General features: G+C 41.6%; 1 protein-coding gene across 4 annotated transcripts in view; it reads right to left on the bottom strand.

Annotated features, from left to right (window-relative positions):
• Positions 1–22,547, bottom strand: part of A1CF (APOBEC1 complementation factor) — a 193,529-nt gene that overhangs the window by 31,271 nt on the left and 139,711 nt on the right. For 2 of the 4 annotated variants that reach the window (XM_086948309.1, XM_086948310.1), the window contains exon 8: positions 14,437–14,630. In XM_086948309.1, the coding sequence (XP_086804435.1) occupies positions 14,437–14,630 (194 nt within the window). Of the gene's footprint in view, positions 1–14,436; positions 14,655–22,547 lie in introns of all 4 variants that reach the window. The other 2 variants (XM_086948307.1, XM_086948308.1) reach the window with 1 other exon arrangement.

Genomic DNA, 22,547 nt, shown 5'->3' with positions numbered 1-22,547 from the left:
AATGGGAACCTGTGCCTGTGTTTAGACACTGCACGTGGCTCCCGTGGATCTCCGACTTCTTAACCTTTGGTTGTTTAGTGTAGCCCCTGCAATTCTACAGGCCCTAGGCCTGCTTTCTAACTCTCACGTGGTACTTATACCACTTTCTTAGTATATGGTTAGTGAGGCCCCTAGGGCATAACGTATACTGTGCAACATATTGTGTATTAACTGTGTGACTTGTATTGTATTTTTACCTCTGACCTCATAAAGAGTGCAAAAGGGTTGTGTTTAGAATAAATACATATATATTTGATATATATTTGATATATACCTTGTGTGGTGTCCTTTCATTTGGTATTCAAGGGATTATATATGGTAAAACAACTTGCTTAACTCGCCTACTGAAGTCTTAGCCTGAAGACTGCTGGTTCATGCTACCACTAGGATAGCTTTCTATAAGGTTGACTTTACAACCATCATCAATAAGGGTCGATTAGACTGGTGCAAGGTTCCCACTAGAACTAGTGGACATCATATGCCAGGCTAACTTCTCACACCCACCCCATTCAATAAGAAAGTGGATCCATCTGCAATTGTATTTATGACTCTACAGGTACTACATGTATTTTTCAACTGTATTTTATGTCCCGCCCAGTTAACAGCCATGGTCCAACCAGTGTACAGGTCTCTGCCAAAGAGATGGAGATCTCCCTCTGAGGAAGTATAACTCTTTAAAAAATGAACTATTTTAATATTAATATAAATGCGAATAATTCATAACAAAAGGATACCTTGAACACTCCTGGACTGATGCAATGCAAAATTCATTCCAAAAAGTGAAAAAGGACTTACTTATTGGAATACATTTTTTTGCATCAATCCAAGAGTGTTCGAGGTATCCTTTAACTTATTGACCGCGGCGCAAATTCCGCCACGGTGCGGGCATATTAATGAGTGGCCGTGTCTCAGCCGGGGGCCGTCCGACACACGTAACGGGTTAATGTCAGATCTTTTAGATAGATAGATAGATATCTAACAACACGGTCCTTTCCAGGAGGAGCACTTTTCAGCTGGTGTTCGTGGCCGGAGAGGGCCAACTCCCACTGTAATATCTTTCAACAAGAATATTTTTAACATAGCACACTCCACGGCAAGTTTTTAAGTTTCTTTATTCAGATCTCCTTCTCTCCACCTAAGCGTTTCAAACACAGGGTTCTTGATCACGGTAGTGTAGGGAGTCCCTCTTCAGTTTCTGAATTTTATAATGGTTCTCCACTTTTACATATAAAGCAAGATTTTATCATCTGTGCTGTGTTAAAAATCTTCTTGTTGAAAGACATATATATATATATATATATATATATATATATATATATATATATATATATATATATATATATATATATTACCTACTGGCGGTCACCAGTAGGTATATATAGTTAGGATTTTTTCTCTATGGAACTTTTGAAAATTCTATGTCTAATAACTTTGGCGTTTGTGGACGGAATCGGCTGAAATTTTCAGGAAAATGGCACATTCTGTTTCTGAACAGCCCCTGAAAATTTGGGGGGTTCCGTCAAGGGGGGGCCGAGAAAAAAGGGGGGTCCCAAAAAACGTTTTTCCCATTCATTTTTCCATAGGGCGTTTGGCCTCACTTTTAGCTCGAACGGCTGAATGGATTTGTAGAAACTTGGCAAAATTGGAGGGACTGTTAGCCCGATGTGCCTTTGCTGGGTCTCAATATATGTGCTCCAGTGGATTTTGAGAAATTAACGTTTAAAAAAACAGATATATCTGTGACAGCGTCCCGGATAGCGAACCGGTTCGCGTACTTTTCGCGTAACGGAGCTTTGCAAAGCGAAGCTGATTGGCTCTCCGGTGTCTGTCAACATTCTAAACAGTCCGGAGTGGGCGCCATCTTGTCTCTCGGTAGGATCGAGAGACAAGAGGAGGCCAAAACGAAGGGGGAAATGAAGGAAAGGGGGCAAGGTAGACCCCTTCTGACCCCCTAGGATTGATGAGGGGGATATTAAAGTGCCCCGCGGGGCCCAAAAAAAAATAAAAAAATTGTAATTTTCTGTCGTAGAGGCGCATATCTGTACGTGAACCGGGCAGCTAACCGGGCAGCTAACCGGCAGCGTAACGGGAGTCTGAGGAGAAGCTGATTGGCTGTCAACATTGTAAACAGTCCGGAGCGGCCGCCATCTTGTCTCTCGGTAGGATCGAGAGACAAGAGGTGGTGAAAAACGAAGGGGGAAATGAAGGAAAGGGGGCAGGTAGACCCCTCCTGACCCCCTAGGATTGATGAGGGGGATATTAAAGTGCCCCGCGGGGCAAAAAAAAAAATGCGATTTTTCACCGTAGAGGCGCGTCCCGGTACGCGAACCGGGCAGCTAACTGGGCAGCTAACCGGCAGCGTAACGGAAGTCTGAGGAGAAGCTGATTGGCTGTCAACTTTGTAAACAGTCCGGAGCGGCCGCCATCTTGTCTCTCGGTAGGATCGAGAGACAAGAGGTGGTGAAAAACGAAGGGGGAAATGAAGGAAAGGGGCAGGGTAGACCCCTCCTGACCCCCTAGGATTGATGAGGGGGATATTAAAGTGCCCCGCAGGGCAAAAGGAAAAAAGAAAAAAAAAATTGCGATTTTTCGCGGTAGAGGCGCTTCCCGGTACGCCAACCGGGCAGCTAAACGGTAGCGTAACGGGAGTCCGACATCTTGTGTTTTTGGAGCGTCCGGTTTGCGTACCGGGTAGCGTTCCGGTAAGCGTAGCAAGGGGAAAACCAAGAGAAACAGTAAAATAAAATTTAAAGGAATAGATTTCCACCAAACTTGGCAAAATTGTAGGGACTGTTTGTTTGATGTGCCTTTGCAAGGCCTCAAGATATGTGCACGTGTGGATTTTGTCTAATTAAGGTTAAAAAAAATATATATTTATCTGTAAGCGTGCTCTGGCGCGCTTACGTTACGGGTTTTGTTTGCGCTGCAGAGACGATACGTCACGTTTATGTGATGCGTCATGAGGCGTCTCACGTGGCTACGTGATACGTCACGTAATAAAGAATATATTTTACAGCTATAGATATTAGCTTTTAAAAAACCAAAGAAATTCACTGAAAAAACCTTAGGTTGTAGACCATATATAGTTAGGAATTTGCATTTACAAAACCTTGAAAATTCTGTGAAAAAACCATTGGTTATAGACCATATATAGTTAGGGATTAGCATTTTCAAAAACTTAATTTACTCGCACAAAACCATAGAAATTCGCATATATAGTTAGTTGCAATAACTATATATCGCGCACCCGCAATCCACTGCTGATGATGTCACATATTACATCATTCATGACATGGTCAGTGACATCACTGATGACATCACTGATGACATCTCAAATGACATCACTGATGACATCACTGATGACATCTCAAATGACATCACTGATGAAATCACTGATAACATCTCATTTGACATTACTGATCACATCACTGATGATATAATTCATGTGATAATACGATGAACCTCTTCAGACTCTAATATAACCTGAGATACAATCAGTGTAAACAGACACTCACAGACTGTCACTCATCCTTGGAGTTACTCACACACATAGTCAGTCATGCAAAGAATCAATCACACCTCCATTTCCTCAACTGTACAGTTATACACACCTTACTTAATCAAACATATACTAACACATATTTACTCTCTTATACAATCACTGATACAAGTTCACAATGATCCATACAGCCACTCACACATTCACTGTCTCTTATGCACAGTTATTTATATTTGTCAACTCTTACATGCACTGTGTTTTACATATGTACTTACTTTGACATGTAGCACCGAGAAATCCAATCACTCACCAATACACTCATGGAGACAGTCAACCGCCCATACAGCTGTTTCCACATGCACTTTTGAACCCATACATCTAGTGAATCAACTGCTCACACATCTATGCACAGAGTCACACACCTCCCAGCCACCCCCACACACACACTCACTCTCCCATACAAATACTTGGGCAACCAATCAATAACCCATATAGTTACCTTATATAGCTACTGATCAACACATGCAGCAGTTTACAGAACAACAGATATAATGATGCACAAATTAAGACAGTTTAGTCACTAACCCATGCACTCAGTGAGACACATTTAATCATTCTCTCATACAGTCAGTCATGCACCTACTAAATCCTTCATCCAGACACTTATACATCCACTCATTCTTCAATATGTAAGACATATTTTAACTTTACAGAAACATACAGTCACTGGATGTTGTCATCAGTGATGTCATTTGAGATGTCATCAGTGATGTCATTTGAGATGTCATCAGTGATGTCATCAGTGATGTCACTGACCATGTCATGAATGATGTAATATGTGACATCATCAGCAGTGGATTGCGGGTGCGCGATATATAGTTATTGCAACTAACTATATATGCGAATTTCTATGGTTTTGTGCGAGTAAATTAAGGTTTTGAAAATGCTAATCCCTAACTATATATGGTCTATAACCAATGGTTTTTTCAGTGAATATATATATATTCCAAAGCAGAAGAGCAACTTTTATCCTTAGGTCTCTCTTATTGCCCACCGAATAATTTCTCTTATGTGCAGGCAAGGATTGATGTATTCAAATTTATAAGGAAAATCAAGTTACAAAAATATTTCCTTTTACATCCTGAGAAACCAGGGGATACTAGACAAAAAGCTGATCCTTCCACAGATGCGGCTCTTTCAGTCAGGAACTTGCAGGGATTACAAACCCTCATTTCTCTGGCCCATGAAGACAGCTCACAAGAGGAACCTACAGTCAGTCAGGTTGTCACAGTAAACCGCTCACCACCTACGGAATTTCGGGGAAAGTCTACGTTCATGCCATTAATGCCAAAGGACGCTGTTGATGTTTTCAGCGATAGGGTCACCACGGAGCTCAAGATTCTAAATAAGAACATACTGGGAAAGAAAAAACAGTGTGATTACAACAATTCCCAATATACTAAATTGGTGGAAAAAATTCAAGGCAACAACCAGATTATTGTGAAAAGTGCGGATAAGGGGGGGAACACAGTTCTTTGGGCTAAGGACGACTATGTGATAGAAGCAAATCGTCAGCTGAACGACCCCCTTTGTTATTCAAAATCAACAAAGTTTGTGATGCAGAACAGCCATGTTAAAACTAGGAAGGACATTAACACCTGGTCCAAAAATGGTCTTCTAACCAAAGAAGAATCTAAATTCTTAAATGTTTTGCACCCTATCACGCCTTTATTTTATTTGTTGCCTAAAATACACAAATGCACTACCCCAGTCCCAGGTCGCCCTATAATTTCAGCACAGGGTAGCATGAACGAGAATATTTCTAAGTATGTTGACTTTTTTTTACAACCCCACATGAGTTCCCTCCCTTCCTTTTTGAAAGACACTACTGATTTTTTGGGGAAGTTGAGTTATATCACTTGGGGTCCTGATTTATGTTTTCTGGTGATGGACATTGAATCACTTTATACCAGCATCAATCACCACCAGGGTTTGGAAGCAGTCCAGTATTTTTTGGATTCCCGTGAGGCAATCATGAGGGATCACAATCAAATGTTATTGGATATGATCCGCATATGCCTTCATAACAACTATTTCCAATTTGGCAAGGAGGTATATCACCAGGAGCGTGGGGTGGCAATGGGTTCATGTTTCTCCCCCAGTTATTCATGCTTGCATGTTGGCTGGTGGGAGGAACATGTACTCGGCGGCACCCATGCTCACTGGCTTCCTCACTTGCTGGCATATTGGCGGTTCATAGACGATATTTTTATCGTCTGGAAAGGATCGCAAACCTTGGCTGCTGAATTTGTTAATGAAATCAATGTTAACACCAGAAACCTCAAATTCACTGCCACAATTACTAAGACATCTGCTGAATTTTTAGATGTGGTAGTTTACATAGAGGATAACAAGATTCAATCCAAGTTATTCAGGAAGAGCACTGCGGGCAATTCCATCTTACATGCCCGTAGTGCTCACCCCCGCCATACGATCACCAGTATACCCCTGGGTGAATTTATCAGGATTAAGCGCATTTGTAGTGATCCAGTTGTCACTGAACAATGTCTTACAGAATCTAGAGATAGGTTCCTTCGTAGGGGGTATAAAAAAGCAGTTTTAGATAGGGCCCTTAATTCAGTGTCAACACGCACACGGGAATCACTGCTGACCCCTAAGACAGTAGTTGACATTGATGTTAATAAATCCACAACTGCCAGATTTATCACTACTTTTTGTGCTCAAAGCTCCAAGCTTAGCCAGATTATTAGATCTGAATGGCCAATTGTTTTAACCGATGTGATTCTAGCTCCCTTTCTGCCTAAATCTCCAGCAATAACTTTCAGGAGGGCTCCCTCTATGAAAGATTCCCTGGACCGTGCACAACCAGAAATCCAATCTAAGCCACCTTGGTTTCATAAATCTGGTTTTTTCAGATGTACTTCATGCCGTGCCTGCACATTTGCAGTCAACGGCATTGAATATACATCTGCATTTAGTAATCGGCCCATACCAATCAGGGAACATTTGACATGTCGCAGTGACTTCGTTGTATACAAACTGACCTGCACATGTTCACTTTCATATATAGGGAGTACTAAGTTGCAAGCGAATCAACGTATCTTACAACACATTCGGGCAATAGTAAATTCGGACATGAATTACCCGGTTGCTCGCCATTTTAAAACTGTGCATGACAAGAAATTGAAAGACCTGACATATACCTTGTTGTGCTCAGTGGCTAATCCAGTTAGAGGAGGTGATCGAGAGAGACTTCTCCGTCAAAGAGAGGCCTATTTCATTGCCCTGCTTGATACCAGGTCCCCTAACGGTTTGAATGCCTTTGATGAATTGCACCACTACCTATAATTTCCAGTATGTTTTCTTTGATGCATATTAGGAAATGTGTACCTTTGGTTGTCTTTGAAGAGGGAGGGATGTTTGTAGTCTCTTTTAGTTTTTTCAGATATTCTTAAAATGTAATAACTGCTGGGCTCAGTAGAGCCAAGAATTCTGAAGTGTGTGTGTCAAATCTCCATGAATAGAAGTCTTTGCCGCCATTTGTGTCCCCTTATATATAACATCTTGAAGAATTTCTTTTGGTCTAAATTCAGTTGACTTGTATATATTGGCAACGTGTGATTTACTGTTGATAATGGTGAGGGATATGATGAATTGACATATCTTTGAGGAAAAATATTTCACTTCTTTTGCATTTGCACAGTGATTTAGTGGTTTCATTTCCATCATGAATTTTTGTAATTTTTTCCTTATAGTAGTCATGCTATATTATTCCTAATCGCCTATGAGCACTATGCTCTAATTTTGTTGCAAACTTTTTCATTTATTTGTGGAATTTGTTTGTTCATGTATAGATCATTTCACACATTATATTGCCAATGTATGTCGTTATTTTACCCTTACAACCTGTTTCTTTAGGTGTTTGGGCTTTTAATTGTATTTAACCCACCGCCCACTCCTGGCGCGTCATGTGACCAAGCCCCGTCCGCGGGGCGAAACGCGTCATGGAGGGCACTTGCTCTGCACTTTCACCTGCTAATTAAATATGCACTGCAAAACCTAACAACGTTGATGTCTGGCTCATCTATTATCTGATGGAAGATTAAGGAGTTGCTTCTGAGGTCTGCGCTCGCCGAATACTGCGACCATAGCAGTTGGGAGTCTGCTGTTTTCATATATATATTTATATATATATATATATATATATATATATATATATATATATATATATATATATATATATATATATATATTCACTGAAAAAAACATAGGTTTCACATCAGTTATAGTTAGGAATTAGCATTTAAAAAACCTATTAAATTCACTGAAAAAACCATAGGTTTCACACCAGTTATAGTTAGCTGGAAATTTTACTGACATAAAACCATTGAAATTCCCACGTTATAGTTAGTTGGACTCACTATAACTTGCGCACCTGCAATGCACTGCTGATGACGTCACATAATACATTACTCATTACATGGTCAGTGACATCACTCATGACATCACTGATGACACCATCCAGTGAATGTGTGTCTTTCAGTAAAATAAATATGTTTTACATATGTATTTGTAAAGGTCGATGGAAGAATACATTTTTAAATAAGTGTCTAAATTGATGTTTTTTTTAATAAAAAAATGGATTGGTTAACTCGCTTATTAAGTGTATCTTAGTGAATACATATATTAGCGAGTAATGTTTAAATATTTAAATATATGTATCAGTGTTTCACTTTGTGTATAAGTGGCTGCATGGGTTGGTGAGTAGCTACATGTGTGTGTGTATGGGTTAATAGATGTTTTTTTAGTATCAGTATGAGGGTCTGTATGGTTTGGTGGAGGTATTACTTAGCACATAGATGCATCAATGACTGACTCACTGTTTGTATGTGTTTTGAAGACAGCATATGTGCAGGACTGTATGGGTGGATGAGTGTGTATATGTGTGTGTTAGTGAGTGAATGACTGTCTCATTAGTGTCTTTATCAGTAACTACATATGGTGTCATCAGTGATGTCATGAGTGATGTCACTGACCATGTCATGAGTGATGTAATATGTGACGTCATCAGCAGTGCATTGCAGGCGCGCAAGTTATAGTGAGTCCAACTAACTATAACTGGTGTGAAACCTATAGTTTTTTCTTTGAATTTCATAGGTTTGGTAAATGCTAATTCCTAACTATATATAGGGCCTCAAACCTATGTCTTTTCCTGTGAATTTGAAAGGTTTTTTATTAGCAAATTTCTATAGCTATGAAATGTAATATTTTTTATAATGAATCCTATATTGTATATTTATATAATACAACATTTTTTTTTTGCCCTGGAGCGCTCCCGGTGCGCGCCCCGGTGACCGCACCGGAAAGCGCAGTTTTCCGGCGCGCCCTGGGGCATGCACCGGTGAGCGTCCCGTTAGCGCTATTGCCGCGAACGAAAACATCATCGTGACGTATTGCGTAGCCGCGTTCGCGTGATATGCACGGCGTAATTGCACCCGGAAGCACTTCAGCGAATACGCTCGCGCAACGTAAGCATCCGACGAGCTTACGCGACGTGCCCCAGGGCGCGCCCCCGGGCGCGCCCGGGGGTGCGTAGCGGAAGCGCGTCGGGTCATGTGACCTGAAAATAACACTTTTTATTGGTGCAGAACAGTTTTGGTTTCCAAATGATGAAAGCCCGGGCCATGTGACCTGAAAATAACACTTTTCATTGGTTCAGGACAGTTTTTCTTCCAAATGATGAAAGACCCCACCTTTTTCCTTATTCTGACTTTGTCCTTTGACTGAGGAAGACCTGTTTGGAGATCTGTGAATATTTTGTACTTTAAAATGGCTACAGTAGCAGCAGCAGCTGGAGCATCTGCACCACCACCACCACCACCACCACCACCACCACCAAGAGGACCACCACAACACCACAGTGGTGGAGATGAAGAAAAGGAGGAGGAGGAGGAGGAGGAGGAGGGGAGTAGGAGATTCCTACCAGAAGACAATACCCCATATAGGCCAAAGCAGCACATTGTATGGGAGTTTTTTTCCATCCCAGAGGGCAAGAAGAAAGTGAATGCGCCAAAGGTGACTTGCCTAATATGTAAGATAGAACTTTCAAGGGGTAATCCTAATAAAAAATACTCATTTGGCAATAACACCATGATTCGGCACATGCAGCGCAGGCATCCCAACAACTATGCTGCGGCAGAGGTGAGAGAACTGGCCAGCAACCCTCCCCAATCTTCACCCAGCACCTCCAAACGAAAGCAACCCACTCCATCGGGACCAGAGACAAGGGAGATGGTCCCAAACATTCAACCAAAGTTTGGGCAATACAAGATCACTTGTATTTTTCGTGGTAAGACCATCACCTATGGTGAGCAAAGCATAACACTCATCAACCGTGCTGGTGACAACCACAAATGCCCCAAAAATCCATAATTTTTTCCTGATTTTTTTTTGCTCCAGTTGAGCCGTTTTCAATTCCCTGTTTTTTGTTTCTCCCCATAAAAATAACAAAAAAAATATAAAATAGTTCATAAAAGCCAAAAAAGTACAAAATGTTCAAAAAACATTAAAAAAATATAAAACAACAAAAAGAAGAAAAAAAGCCGTTCTTTTTAGAACTAGCTTCAAATTATAAAAAAAGGCTACATTTTTTGAAAACTATCATTCTTTTTTCCCCATGGTATGCTCCCCGGTGCGCTCCCCTGTGCGCGTACCGGGCGCTCCCCCCGCGCAAATCGATTAAAAAAATTATTTTTTTTGCCCCGCGAGGCCCTTTTATAGCCCCCACATCAAACCTAGGGGGTCAGGGGGGGTCTACTCTGCCCCCTTATGTTCATTTCCCCCTTTGTTTTTGCCACCTCTTGTGTCTCGATCCTACCGAGACACAAGATGGCGGCCGCTCCAGACTGTTTGGAATGTTTACAGACACCCGAGAGATAATCAGCTTTCCGTGCGCTAACTCGCGTAGCGCGCTGGTTCGCGCCCCGGTGCGCGTACCGGGGCGCGCTTATAGATATATATATATTTTTTTAACCTAAATTACTCAAAATCCACTGGAGCACATATCTTGAGACATAACAAAGGCACATCGGGCTACCAGTCCCTACAATTTTGCCAAGTTTCGTGGAAATCCATTCAGCCGTGACGTCGACCGCCCTATGGAAATTAACATGGGGAAAACACATTTTGAGACCTCCCTTTTATCTCGACCCCCGCTTGACGAATCCCCCCAAACTTTCAGGGAAAGACTGGAGCGCCGCGAGGCACATTTGAGGACATTTTCAGGCAGATTCCTCAACTGGCGCCAAAGTTATTCCCAATAGAATGTTGCGATTTCCCTATTGAAAATAATCCTAACTATAACTACCTACTGGCGACCGGCAGTAGGTAATATATATATATGTATATGTATATATTTCAATCATTGAGGTTTTGTGTAAAGTGTTGTGTAGTGCTAAATGTTTCTCATTTCCCTTTCCATCTAATATCTACCTAATTGAAAAAAATATATTAGGTTCTTCTGATCGCCATGTTTTTTGAAAATGTACATTTGCAAATATTTCTCATTTCTTTTGGTCCATTGAGAACTTGGGGGCCCATTAGGATGGCAGGTGGATCGCCCCCGTCAGGCCGGCGGTAGCCACCGCTGGCCCGGCGTGGGTGACCGCCTACCATCCTTGCCTGAATGGCCTCCCCACCATATTGGTATGGCTGGGGGGGCCCGCGGCAGATGGACAGACCGTCCGGTGCATTTCCGCCTGGCGACTCGTCGACCGGGCGGAAAAAGGGCATAACATGGTGGCGGTGTCTGCAAGACACCGCCATCCATATTACGATTAGGGCAGAGATGAGCCTTTCCATGGTGGCATTGCTGCCATGGAAAGACATGTGGTTTCCTCTTGTGGGGGCCCGTTGCGTGCCCCCTGAGTTTTGGGTGGTGGGGGTCCACTTGGGAGGAACCTGTGGTACCCCCCTACATTGGCATGGACAAGGTGGCAGGCACAATGTGCAGTCCCAGCATTGTGTACTGTGAGCACCACCCGCCACAATGCTGGGAATGGGGGATGCCACGGTGGCGGTGGCATCCTAATTGCAGATGCGGGACTGCCGCATCACTGGCGGATGGTCCTGCATACCGTTACGGTGTCCTCCCGCCATCTTAATGGTACCCTTAATCTTAATCTATTCCATCATCATTGTAATGTGCTCCCTTTGGATTCTATTAATTGCACTCCTACCCAAAAATATACTTAATTGAGTCCAACGCATTAATGCTGATCTCACTGCCTCTTTGTTTGCAGGTTTTACATCTATAAAATATAGCCACGTAATACACAAATTACACAATAAAATCATCAAAAAACTTTTAAATCAATACATTATATCATAGCTTTTTAAAATCCTACTCACGAATAATTTCCTAATGTACAATTTTGAACATGCAAAATATTTAATTCAAACATGCAAAACGATGCATTCTAGTGAAAAGGCTCCAATTTTATAAACAATACAAAAAAATGCTAACATTAACAATCATCTTAATTTGTTATCAGTATTTTCAGCTATTCACAACAGATGCATTTACTACAGTTCTCAATGTTTTGGTATCCTCAATCTTGTTAATTTGACCTAAAATTAAACTTGGTTCTGTAGTGCCATGCCCCTAGATTGTATGAATTTTAAAGAGATGTTTGAGTGCTCATACAACAAAATGTTAGATTTATACACGTATGCCGCTGCTGCTGAGCATAGTGAAACTCCCACAGATTACACTCCTAGTCTAGGCAGCTATCTGCACCAAGAGGCCCTGTAAAGGCCTGACAGTGTTTTAGCAACAACAAAGCAAACAAAAGAAAAACTGCTAACTGTTCACTGGAAGACTTTTGCAGTTCATCACATTTTAGTTATGAATGTCCGTTATTTTATAGCCACTTTAATTATGGCAAAATGGTTGTAATATCTGAGAGCGATTCCTTAATCATGCCTTAATTCACGTACATTTAACATTTTTGTTGGAGCTTTAAGTAGAGGTCCTGTTTTATCCACACAGATTGCCGTCTATAGGTAGGGACAGATGAAAAAAGATTTGGGGCCATATGTATCAAAATAGCATTTGGCGATTCTCAAATAGCGATTTTTTGCAATTCGCTATTTGAGAATCGCAAAATGGTATGTATGTAGAAATCAGCTTCTTTTTAGCGATTTCTTAAGATTCCTTAATTGCGATTAGCAAATTGCTAATCGCAATTAAGGAATAATTTCCCATTCATTCCTATGGGCCAGGAGGCCCATAGGAATGAAGGGGAAATTTGCGATTAGCAATTTGCTAATCGCAAATTGAGAATATTCGCAAGGGTGCAGGGGTGTCCAAAGGACACCCTGCTGCACCCCTGAAAATGACATGTGTGCGCATATGGCGCACATACATGCCCTAAGGGCATGTATGAGCGTCACATGGCACCTTTTGTTTTTTCAAAAAATGCTTTTTGAAAGGAATTCGCAACTTACCACCAACTTGAAGTTGGTGGTAATTTGCGATTCCTTAGGGACAATTAGCAATATTTTTTTGCATGAAACGTTGCATTTAAGGAATCGCACATTGTGCGATTCCTTACATGCAATCCCAAAATAAGGAATCGCAAATTGTGCGATTCCTTATTTTGAACCACATTTGCTTCATACATACCATATTGAGAATTTGCATTCGCAAAGGCCGAAATTCGGCGAATTTCGGCCTTTGCGAATGCGAATTTCAATGATACATATGGCCCTTGATTCTGAAAAAGCATTCACAAAATGCACACTGACTTTTTGCAAATGTACTCAGATTTTGCGAACCGACCTATGTAATAATAGGTCAGTTCGCAAAATAGGGATTCATATGAGGTGAGGGTACTAGCTGACTAATTAATAATCATTAGTCAGGTCGCATTTTGCAACACCCTGGAATTTACTACAATCAGAGGCATGCGGGCCTCCAAGGGACAGCCAACCGTGGTCCCTGAGATTGCATTCCAAAAATGATATTTTTTTTTATTTAAAGGAACAGGGGTTGCTCTGAAAGCATTTTTCAGTTTTGGAAAACTTCAGTAAGAGCAGGCCTATTCCCCCCAAAGTGCCCCCCTCCAGGTTCCGAAGGTGGACCATGTCCAAATGCAACATCTTTCTCTCTGCAAATGAGTTACGCTCAATTTAGGAGTTAGTAACTGATCAGTGGTTTGCCACTGGAATTGTGGTCACAAACCAATAATACATTAAAGTGACTTGCAATTTGGAAGGTAAGCCCTTTGTACAGCCCTTCTAATTTGTGTTTTGGTATGGGTTGGAAACCCATTTTACGATTTTGAAAATCTTTTCTGAATTGTAAATAGGGATTAGTACATACAAGAAAGGGGTTGTACGGTTGCAAACGATTTGATTTTGTGAATTGCAGGGATTGCAACTGCAAAAACATTCTACATCTGGCTCCTATTGTCCAGAGTAAGTTCCCCAAGAAGGTCCGAAAATTTAAATTTTATATATAGCACTCTATACAGGCATCTACCCTGATTCATGCCAAACCCAATTTAACCACCATGGGAAATGGGGCACAAGATGCCAATAAAATTTAGCCGGATTCACTCAGTTTGTACGCTGTAGGCATCAGAAATCTAGCCTTCCACTCTCAAAGTCAAAATCTTAGTTTCCACTTCACATTGGTGAGGCAACTGAACGGGGTAGCAGAAAATATCATGAAGCTCCACTTTCTAAACAATATTGAGTGTCAACGACACGACCAGTGTGATCCTGCCATGTTAGAATAGGGCTGAGCACCTGAAACAATGTCACCAATTCATGATCTGCTTTTTATTTCCATGTTGGTGTGGCGCAAAACGTACCTGTGTTGCTTGCTTAATTCCTTGAGGTTTTAAAGAAACAGTATTCATTGGGGTAATCTCCATTCCAGGCAAAATGTCGAAGAGCTTGTCATCTCCTCTCTTGTCTCCTTTAACCTGGTATCCAGGAAAGCCGCGTCCCAAGCCCGTGTATGCCAGGTATCCGCGTCCTCCTAGTCCTCTAACTCCCGCAGCCCCTACAGGTACACTCATGTAAATGTCTAGGAATGTAAGAAGGCATTAAACTGAATCAAATCACAGGAAAATCACCCTGATTTCTATCGCAATGGAACGGTTAGCCACAAGAACAGATCGGCATTACAAAAATGGGATTTAACATTGGCAGCTGGACTCAAAGTCAGATCATGTGAATGAGCAGGAAGTTCCCTTTTGTATCTCCACAATTTTTTATTTTCTCCAAAAGGTCTTTATTTAAATTTTTCAGATGTTACGCCACATACGAATGTATGAATAAAAACCACTGGAGCCATATAGCGAGCAAGTAATAATAAGGTATCACTATAATTAAGTGACACAATAGGAATTGCTGTTTTTTTCCCAGCAATGTAAATTTTTACCATTTGGTGTACAGTGTTTTTGTGTCTTCCAGGATGATGAGTTAAATCTAATTAAGAATCACTTGAGACGCGGTACGTGAAGGTAACATCGGGGGGGCGGAGAGGCCATGTAAGGGAGGATTTCGAGGGACAGTGCCAAGGGAAAATTATATATAAATAATAAATTTTCCCTGGACATCGTCCCTAGAAATTCCCCCTTACCCAGCCTCACCACCCCACGATGTTACCTGCATGAACCGCGTCTGATCACTTGTGTGAGAAAGCTGTGAATATGTTCAACAAATAGTCGTGTAGGGCAGTACTTAACAGTTGTTACTGAATGGTGGGACATTAGAGGGTTGTGAATTAGGAAGGAAATATTTTATTGTTCCCTGCTGCATTGGTAGTACATTTTAGATAGAAGTGCTTCCGTTGAAATAGCTGGGGCATTTTTGTTGAGAATGTTATGCGTGGGACCACCATATAACGGTGGATTGCTCAGCAATAATATTACTTCTCAAATGCAAAACTCCAAAGCAGCATTTTGTTCAGAGGAAAAAAATGCATAAACCAGCCAGCACTAAATAGGGCAGTCCTTCTAATGGGCAGATTCTGTTGTCTGGGGCAAGAGACAATTATGGGGGAATGAGTAAGGAATCTCAAAGGACATGGCCCTTGCCAAGCTATTGCAGGACCCCCACTGTGCTGGGAAGACAGGGAGGCACGTCATCCGCCCATTAGCCTTGAGCTGCAACACTGGGTGGGATCTTCCTCTGTGGCAGGCCCGGGTATGACACGGAGCAAAGTCTCCATCACTCCACTACCCCAAACACTGTGTGGGAACCTTTGGGCAAGTCGTGCTGCGGGTTGATTTCAGATTCAGGAGCACCATGGGCAGTATAAAGAAGCAGGGAGGTGAGTAACTTAATCCATCAATAGACAGTGCGGCTTCGGCCACACAAAAGGATATCAACTGCAGCCACCCCTGTACTTCTCCCCAGCCACTCCTTACAGAGGGGAAACAATGCTGCACTCCCAGCATGGTAGTATAACAGAACCCAATCACAAGGAAAAGCGGAGAAGGCTGCACGACGATCACAGTGCTGGTGCCAAGGAAGTTGAAAGCACATGCTTGCTTTGGTCAACAGCGGCTTTGAGTCCTTTAGAAATCCTTAACTGAGCAGAGAGGGTGCCAGTCCCCCATCCCTGGAAAGCACTGGGGCAAGAAGCAGGAAGGTAGGCAACAGGCCAGGACACAGGATCCTTGCAGGCAAAGAGGCAGCACAATAAAGCAAAGTCCCAGTCGTGTTTTTCCTGGCAGAACAGCAATCCTCCGGTGCAGTATGTAGAGCCAGCGGCATCTTGTTACAAGTCCCATGCAGTGTCTAAAATCATGCAGTCAAAGCCCCTGTACTTATACTCAAAATGTCTTTGATGTAGGGGTAACTCCAAAAGAAACCTTAGAAGTGCACAACACCCCCATTCAATCCCAGCCCTGGCTCTAGACATACTACGGGGGGTGCAGACAGCAGTTTGAGAGGACAGGCACAGCTCAATTCAGGTGTCCATGACAACTCCTCCCACCACTCTAGCTCAGGAAGACCCAGCAGTCGGTTGATGGGCCATCGGGATATGCAGGGCACACCTCAACTCCCTTTGTGTGACTGTCTAGACTGCATGGACAAAAAGGCATTTGTTTAATTCGTACCTGCTACCCTTGGTCTGGTCTCTACATGAAAGAATGGTTGAAACCTTTAATTATGCCGACGACTTACAGCTGGTGTTTGACATTAATTCTTCCACTTCCTTAGTGCTTAAGTTCCAGTCTACCTTGAGCTCTATCAGTGACTGGATGAATGACAACCAACTGAAATAAAATCCTGATAAAACTGAGCTCATTCTTACAGGTGGACCAGCAAACCCACGGAGCTTAGAGCTTAGGGATTTTGATCAGTAACAATCTATCCATGAAGGCCCGGATTGGTTCTGTGGTCTCCACTTGCTTTTTTCACCTGCAAAGAACCCGGAAGATCTGCAGATTCTTGACCACTGAGGCTTTGACTCTGGTCACCTTAGCCTTGGTAATCTTGCTTACTGATTATGCCAACTCATTATATGCTGGCATTCCTGCATATCAATTACAACGTCTGCAGTTGGTGCAAAACCATGCAGCCAGGTTAATCGCCCGCCAGCCTAGACGACCTCACGTTAAACCTCTGATGAAGAGTCTACATTGGCTCCCAGTGGCTAAACACTGTGCCTTTAAGCTGGGATGTACCATCTTTAAAGCTGAGGAAATAAAGGCCCAGCCTTTATTTCCTCAAGGATACAGCGCTTTATTCCTTGTCGGGAACTGCGTTCTTCCAATCTAACTCTATTGACCACTCCCTCATTTAAATGCAAAAGACACAGGGCTCCGATTTGCGGTCTTGGCCCCACAATTTTGGAACTCGCTTCCAGTAGAAAATCAGGTTGACAACTCCTTATGCACAGTTCAGGAAAATGCTTAAGACCCATCTATTCTCCTAGGCATGTCAGTTAGCCAACTGTCTCGTCAATGCAGCATTCTCCTTGCTCTTAGCGCCATGAAACCGCTTGGTGTACGTGCGTTCAATAAGTACTTTTAACATAACATAACATAACAAAGGCCCCTGTCAGTCTAAACCAGACATTGATTAGAGACAGGTTGCAAAGCACACAGAGTCATAAGCAAATAGAAATTCCCACTTTCTAAAAGTGGCATTTCTAAAATAGTAATGAAAAATCAACCTTCGCCAATAAGCAGGATTTATCGCCACTATACCAAACATACCAAACATGGCAACACTACTCCTTTCAGATCAGAAATGATCAAGGAAAAACATGTCAGGGAATTCCCAATGTAAGCCTATGATAGGATCAGGCCTCCCAGCAGTGAGAAACCTAATAGGCTGTTTGTCACTACCATAACATGCCACACAATGAAGGCACATGTCCTACCTTTTACCTACACAGCACCCTGCTCATAGGGCTACCTAGGGCCGGCGTTAGGGGTGACCCATGTGTAGTAAAAAAGGGATTTGAGACTTGGCAACTAACATTAAATGCCAAGTCACTGTGGATGCAGTAAACTGCACACGGAGGCCCTGCAGTGGCAGACCTGAGACAGTGTTGAAAGGTTACCTCTGTTGGGGGTGGCAAGTAGCACTGCAGGTCCACTAGTAGTATTTAATTTACAGGACCTGGGGATATGGGATACCACTGTACAAGGGACTTACAGATAAGCTAAGTATGCCACACAGGTGTAAGCCAATCATGCCAAGTTTAAAGGAGAAAGCACATGCCCTTTAGCACTGAATAGCAGTGGTAAAGTGCACAGTCCTAATTCAACAAAAACAGGTTCGCTGTACAATACTGTGACCAATAGATCGAAAAACAAAAAATTGAATAGTTTCGTGCACAGGAGTTGTAGATGTACTATTCTTAACTCCACATCTACGCATCTTGAAGATAGATACATCATCAAGGTAGAAAGATGTAGAGTTCCACATAGAAAAACTAAAGATACTTTTCTTTACATACTTATGTGCCTCGATTTTGGTTCTCGATATTCTAGTCATAGTATTGTGATAATTCAAGATTCCTTCTGTGATATTTCAGACCCACACCATCCTACCATTTTTAACCAGGTTAAACTGGAGTTAGCAGACAAGCTTCCATTTTTTTCTGTATAACATAAGGTAGTCAGTCTACAATTGGAGTCTACGCTCTGTCGGTATCTAGCCACTGGGGAAACATCATGATGTGTCTTCCTTTGTCATATACAAAGCCCTTAGAACACAAGTATCCATTTATTGTATTTATTGCTTGTTACATTATCTTAATGATATTTGTATATGATACTGATTTACACTGGTATCGAAACAATTTCCTAATTTAAATACATCACATTATCCTCTTTATGAGCTGCTCCTCCTTATGGTATAGTATAGAATCAGTTATTACTCACATGCTGAGAAGCATCTCTACACCTCATGGTTTTATTTGTGTGGTATTTTGATGCACAACTGGGTTTTTTGGATTGACAGTTACATTATCATATTGCACATAAAATAAATTGTATTACAGATATCACTTTTCAATATTGTCTCTGAATGTCACGATTTATTTTTCAGATTGTTGCTTTGAATATTAAACTTTTTCAGTTCAATAAACTTAGACTTTGAAAGGGACATTGGAATAAATATAGAATCTATTAATGGCCTTCATGCAGGGAGTTGGAACTGACATGCGTGATTCATGTGCCCAAGAAAGGAAACTATAATCATTTGTGAACCGGAAGTACCACTTCTTTTTTTGTGCGGTGTGCCATTCAGATATCATTTAGGTGAGGGGGGAAACTGAGTCAGTGAGATGCAGCTGCAATGTTCCCAGCTCTCTAAGATCTGTTCAGGTGAAGCTTACATGTCCATCATATTAATGCAAAGATCACTTGTGATTTTACTCACCATTATGCTTCTAAACTGAATTACAATTCATGAAAGTGATCCTTTATAACATCACATATTAAAATTGATTATCAAAAGTGAATTCCTTAAATAAATGAAAGATAGAGCAGGCAGAAAAATATTTATATATGTAAATTCATTGTTACATTCTTTTATATAAAGCCTTTGTCCTGTTAAAACTGGTTCCTTTCTTAAAAGCTTTTCTAACTTGATTCGTTCATCAGAGGATGATCACACAGCATTCCCTTTCTTGAGTGATTTGTTAAGAGTGGAACATACACTGGGAAACCACTTCAAATCTATTAAAATGCAAAAGCTGCAGTTTTGACAAAAGGCAGACTTTGTACATAATGACTATAAATAATGGTTTGATAATAACAGAATGACAAATTGTGCTATTTCATTTGCAGAATCGACAGTATTAAGTACAGATAGCTCTATTGTCACCATCATTATATCCCTGAGTCCCTTATTATGGGTGGACCTGAGGTTGACCAGTTTTGACCTTTTCTCCAGAGAGCCATCCGTGGGGGAGCCTCCAGACAGTTGCTCCACTTCAAAGCTGGCACCAGGTATACATAGTAAACCCTCAAATCCACTCTTTGGTACACTCTTGGACGTTTTGAAGACTTCAGAAGGACTGTCTCTTACTTCAGAGGGCTGCCCTGCTGCTTTAGGCCTGCTTTGTTTCTCAGGGGACTGCCCCACTGCTTGAGGCCTGCTTTGTTTTTCTGAGGACTTCCGTGCTGCTACCAGAACACTGCCCTCCAGCTTGGTCTTCAGAGGACACTGCTCTGCTTCTTAAGACCTACCTTTTTCTTCAGAGGACTGCCTTGATGCTTGATACCTGCATTGCTTCTTGAAGGCGAGTGGACCATCCTCCTAAACCCAAAACTACCAGAGGGACTCCAAGGGTCAGTTGGCTGACCTCCAGTTCTGAGCTACAGGGTCACAACAAGCTCCAGAGCCGTCCTGCAAGTGCCCAGATGACCTGCTGCAACTGGTCCTTCCTAGACCTGCATCTGCACTGGCCTGGACCTGCCTGAGCACTGCTGGCCTTTGCTGTAGTGCGATCTTGATTCTCAAGAGGTACCACTGTAGGTCCTGGACCCTTGTCTGTCATCAGTTGAAATGAAGTTTTGAACTCTTTGCACCGTACTTTGAGATGGTAACTTTTTCAGGAGGACTAACTTGGTCCCTGTATCCAGCCGACACTCCATCCCAATCGGCCTGAACTCGTGACTTTGTCCCGGTATCCGCCAACCAGATACTCACAGTTAACGCTTTTTGGTGCTATTCCTATTTAAACCTTTAAAATTGCATATCTCTGGTTCTACTGGTTAAATTTTTCTTGTTTTGGTGTCAGATAATTTATTCACTTTATTAAATTGTACTGTAGATAGATAGATAGATAGATAGATAGATAGATAGATAGATAGATAGATAGATAGATAGATAGATAGATAGATAGATAGATAGGTAGATAGATAGATAGGTAGATGGATAGATAGGTAGATGGATGGACAGACGGGCAGGCGGACATACAGATAGATGTTTAAAAGGAGAGGTTAGTAATTAAGACGGCTGACTAATATGCTAACAACAGGTAAAATGAGTGGTGAGCTACAGAGGAGACAGGTTACAGTCTTTTAAGAGCTGATACTGAGGTCCGAACTGTCCAGACAGAAGGACTTACAATGATAAACCTCTGTTCCTGATGGGTATGTATGGATAAACTTTAGTAACTTCGCCTGACAGCAAGACCAACCGTCAGAAACATTTGTGCATGGCACTAGATAAAGGAACTCCTAAAGAAAATATCTCCCTTCATCACAGACCCGAGAAGCTAGCTAACCATCACAAGCTATCTTTCCTATAAAAAAATCAATTCAAATATGTGCCTTCTAATAGCAGATGAACTTTTCCACCAACCACCAACTGCAATATTAATAGTAACAGCAATTCTAAACCTCAGAAAGAACAGAGGATGCACTCATATAACTGTCAACCGTGAATTTCCTAGTTTGCCTCGACATTGCACCAGTGTTTGGCTCAACTGATCACTTGAACATCATCAAGCTTCGAATAACCACATGGACTTCAGCGAAAGAGTATTTGAGTTCTTGACTTACTGACTGAGTCTGTTCTTCCCTGCACAGTCATCATCCATGGATAAATCATCTCCAGTCCATTTTATTCAAACTATATATAAAGTCTCTGATAATCATGATCGGCATCTGGACATGCCATCACACTTCATCAATGCTCTGAAAACATATTGGTACATTAAAGTAACAGAATAACAAAAGATCACACTTCCAAACATGTTAAACAGAAATGGGGAGCAGGGAAATTTGAACCACACCATAGGAAATCAAGCTCCAAAAACAACTGCTAATGTGATCTAGTATGGAACCTGACAGTGTGCTGGATTGGATCTGCTTTGTCCACACAACAAAGATTTAGGGCAAGATGTATTAATGGGTTTTACCCATTTTGTGTCTATGGGAAAATATGTTTGTACACATGGTCCTTAATGTCTTACTGATATGTTTCCCACTCTGTGTGTTGTCATAACGACAGCTCTCAGGTTCTATGCCCTTTTCTCGTAAATTCCTGAATACATACAAGCCCAGTGCAATAATTTTGACTTAGTGGAACTGGAAGTAGGAATATGGGGGTGCTGCAGCACCCCCAGATATCCTTGATGGTGTTCTAGAGTGCACTCAAGTACATACCCCCACATGACAAATACTGCTCATTTTCATAATACTCTCTTATAATGAGATGTATTTAACGTTCCTTTCTCTGGTTGCAATGGGTGTGTTTTTTAAAATGTTAATTTAAAAAACTCCTGCTGAGGTAAGGCCAAAAGTTTAAAAAACTTTTTCTAACACATTTGCAACTAAAAACACTTGTTTGCTTTACAAAAGAAAGAACAAAAATCTCAGAGTTTATACAAGTAACATGGAGCAGTGCAATGGCAAAGGCGCAAGGTCCCTAATAGAAGCAAGGAAATGGGCCTGTTTGCTATACTTTGATAATTAAACACTGCCATCATTGTAGTCTT

This window comes from Lissotriton vulgaris, unplaced genomic scaffold (assembly GCF_964263255.1).
Source record: "Lissotriton vulgaris unplaced genomic scaffold, aLisVul1.2 SCAFFOLD_2003, whole genome shotgun sequence".
In the NCBI taxonomy this organism is placed as follows: Eukaryota; Metazoa; Chordata; class Amphibia; order Caudata; family Salamandridae; genus Lissotriton; species Lissotriton vulgaris.
This window is presented reverse-complemented; position numbering and strand designations above follow the sequence as displayed.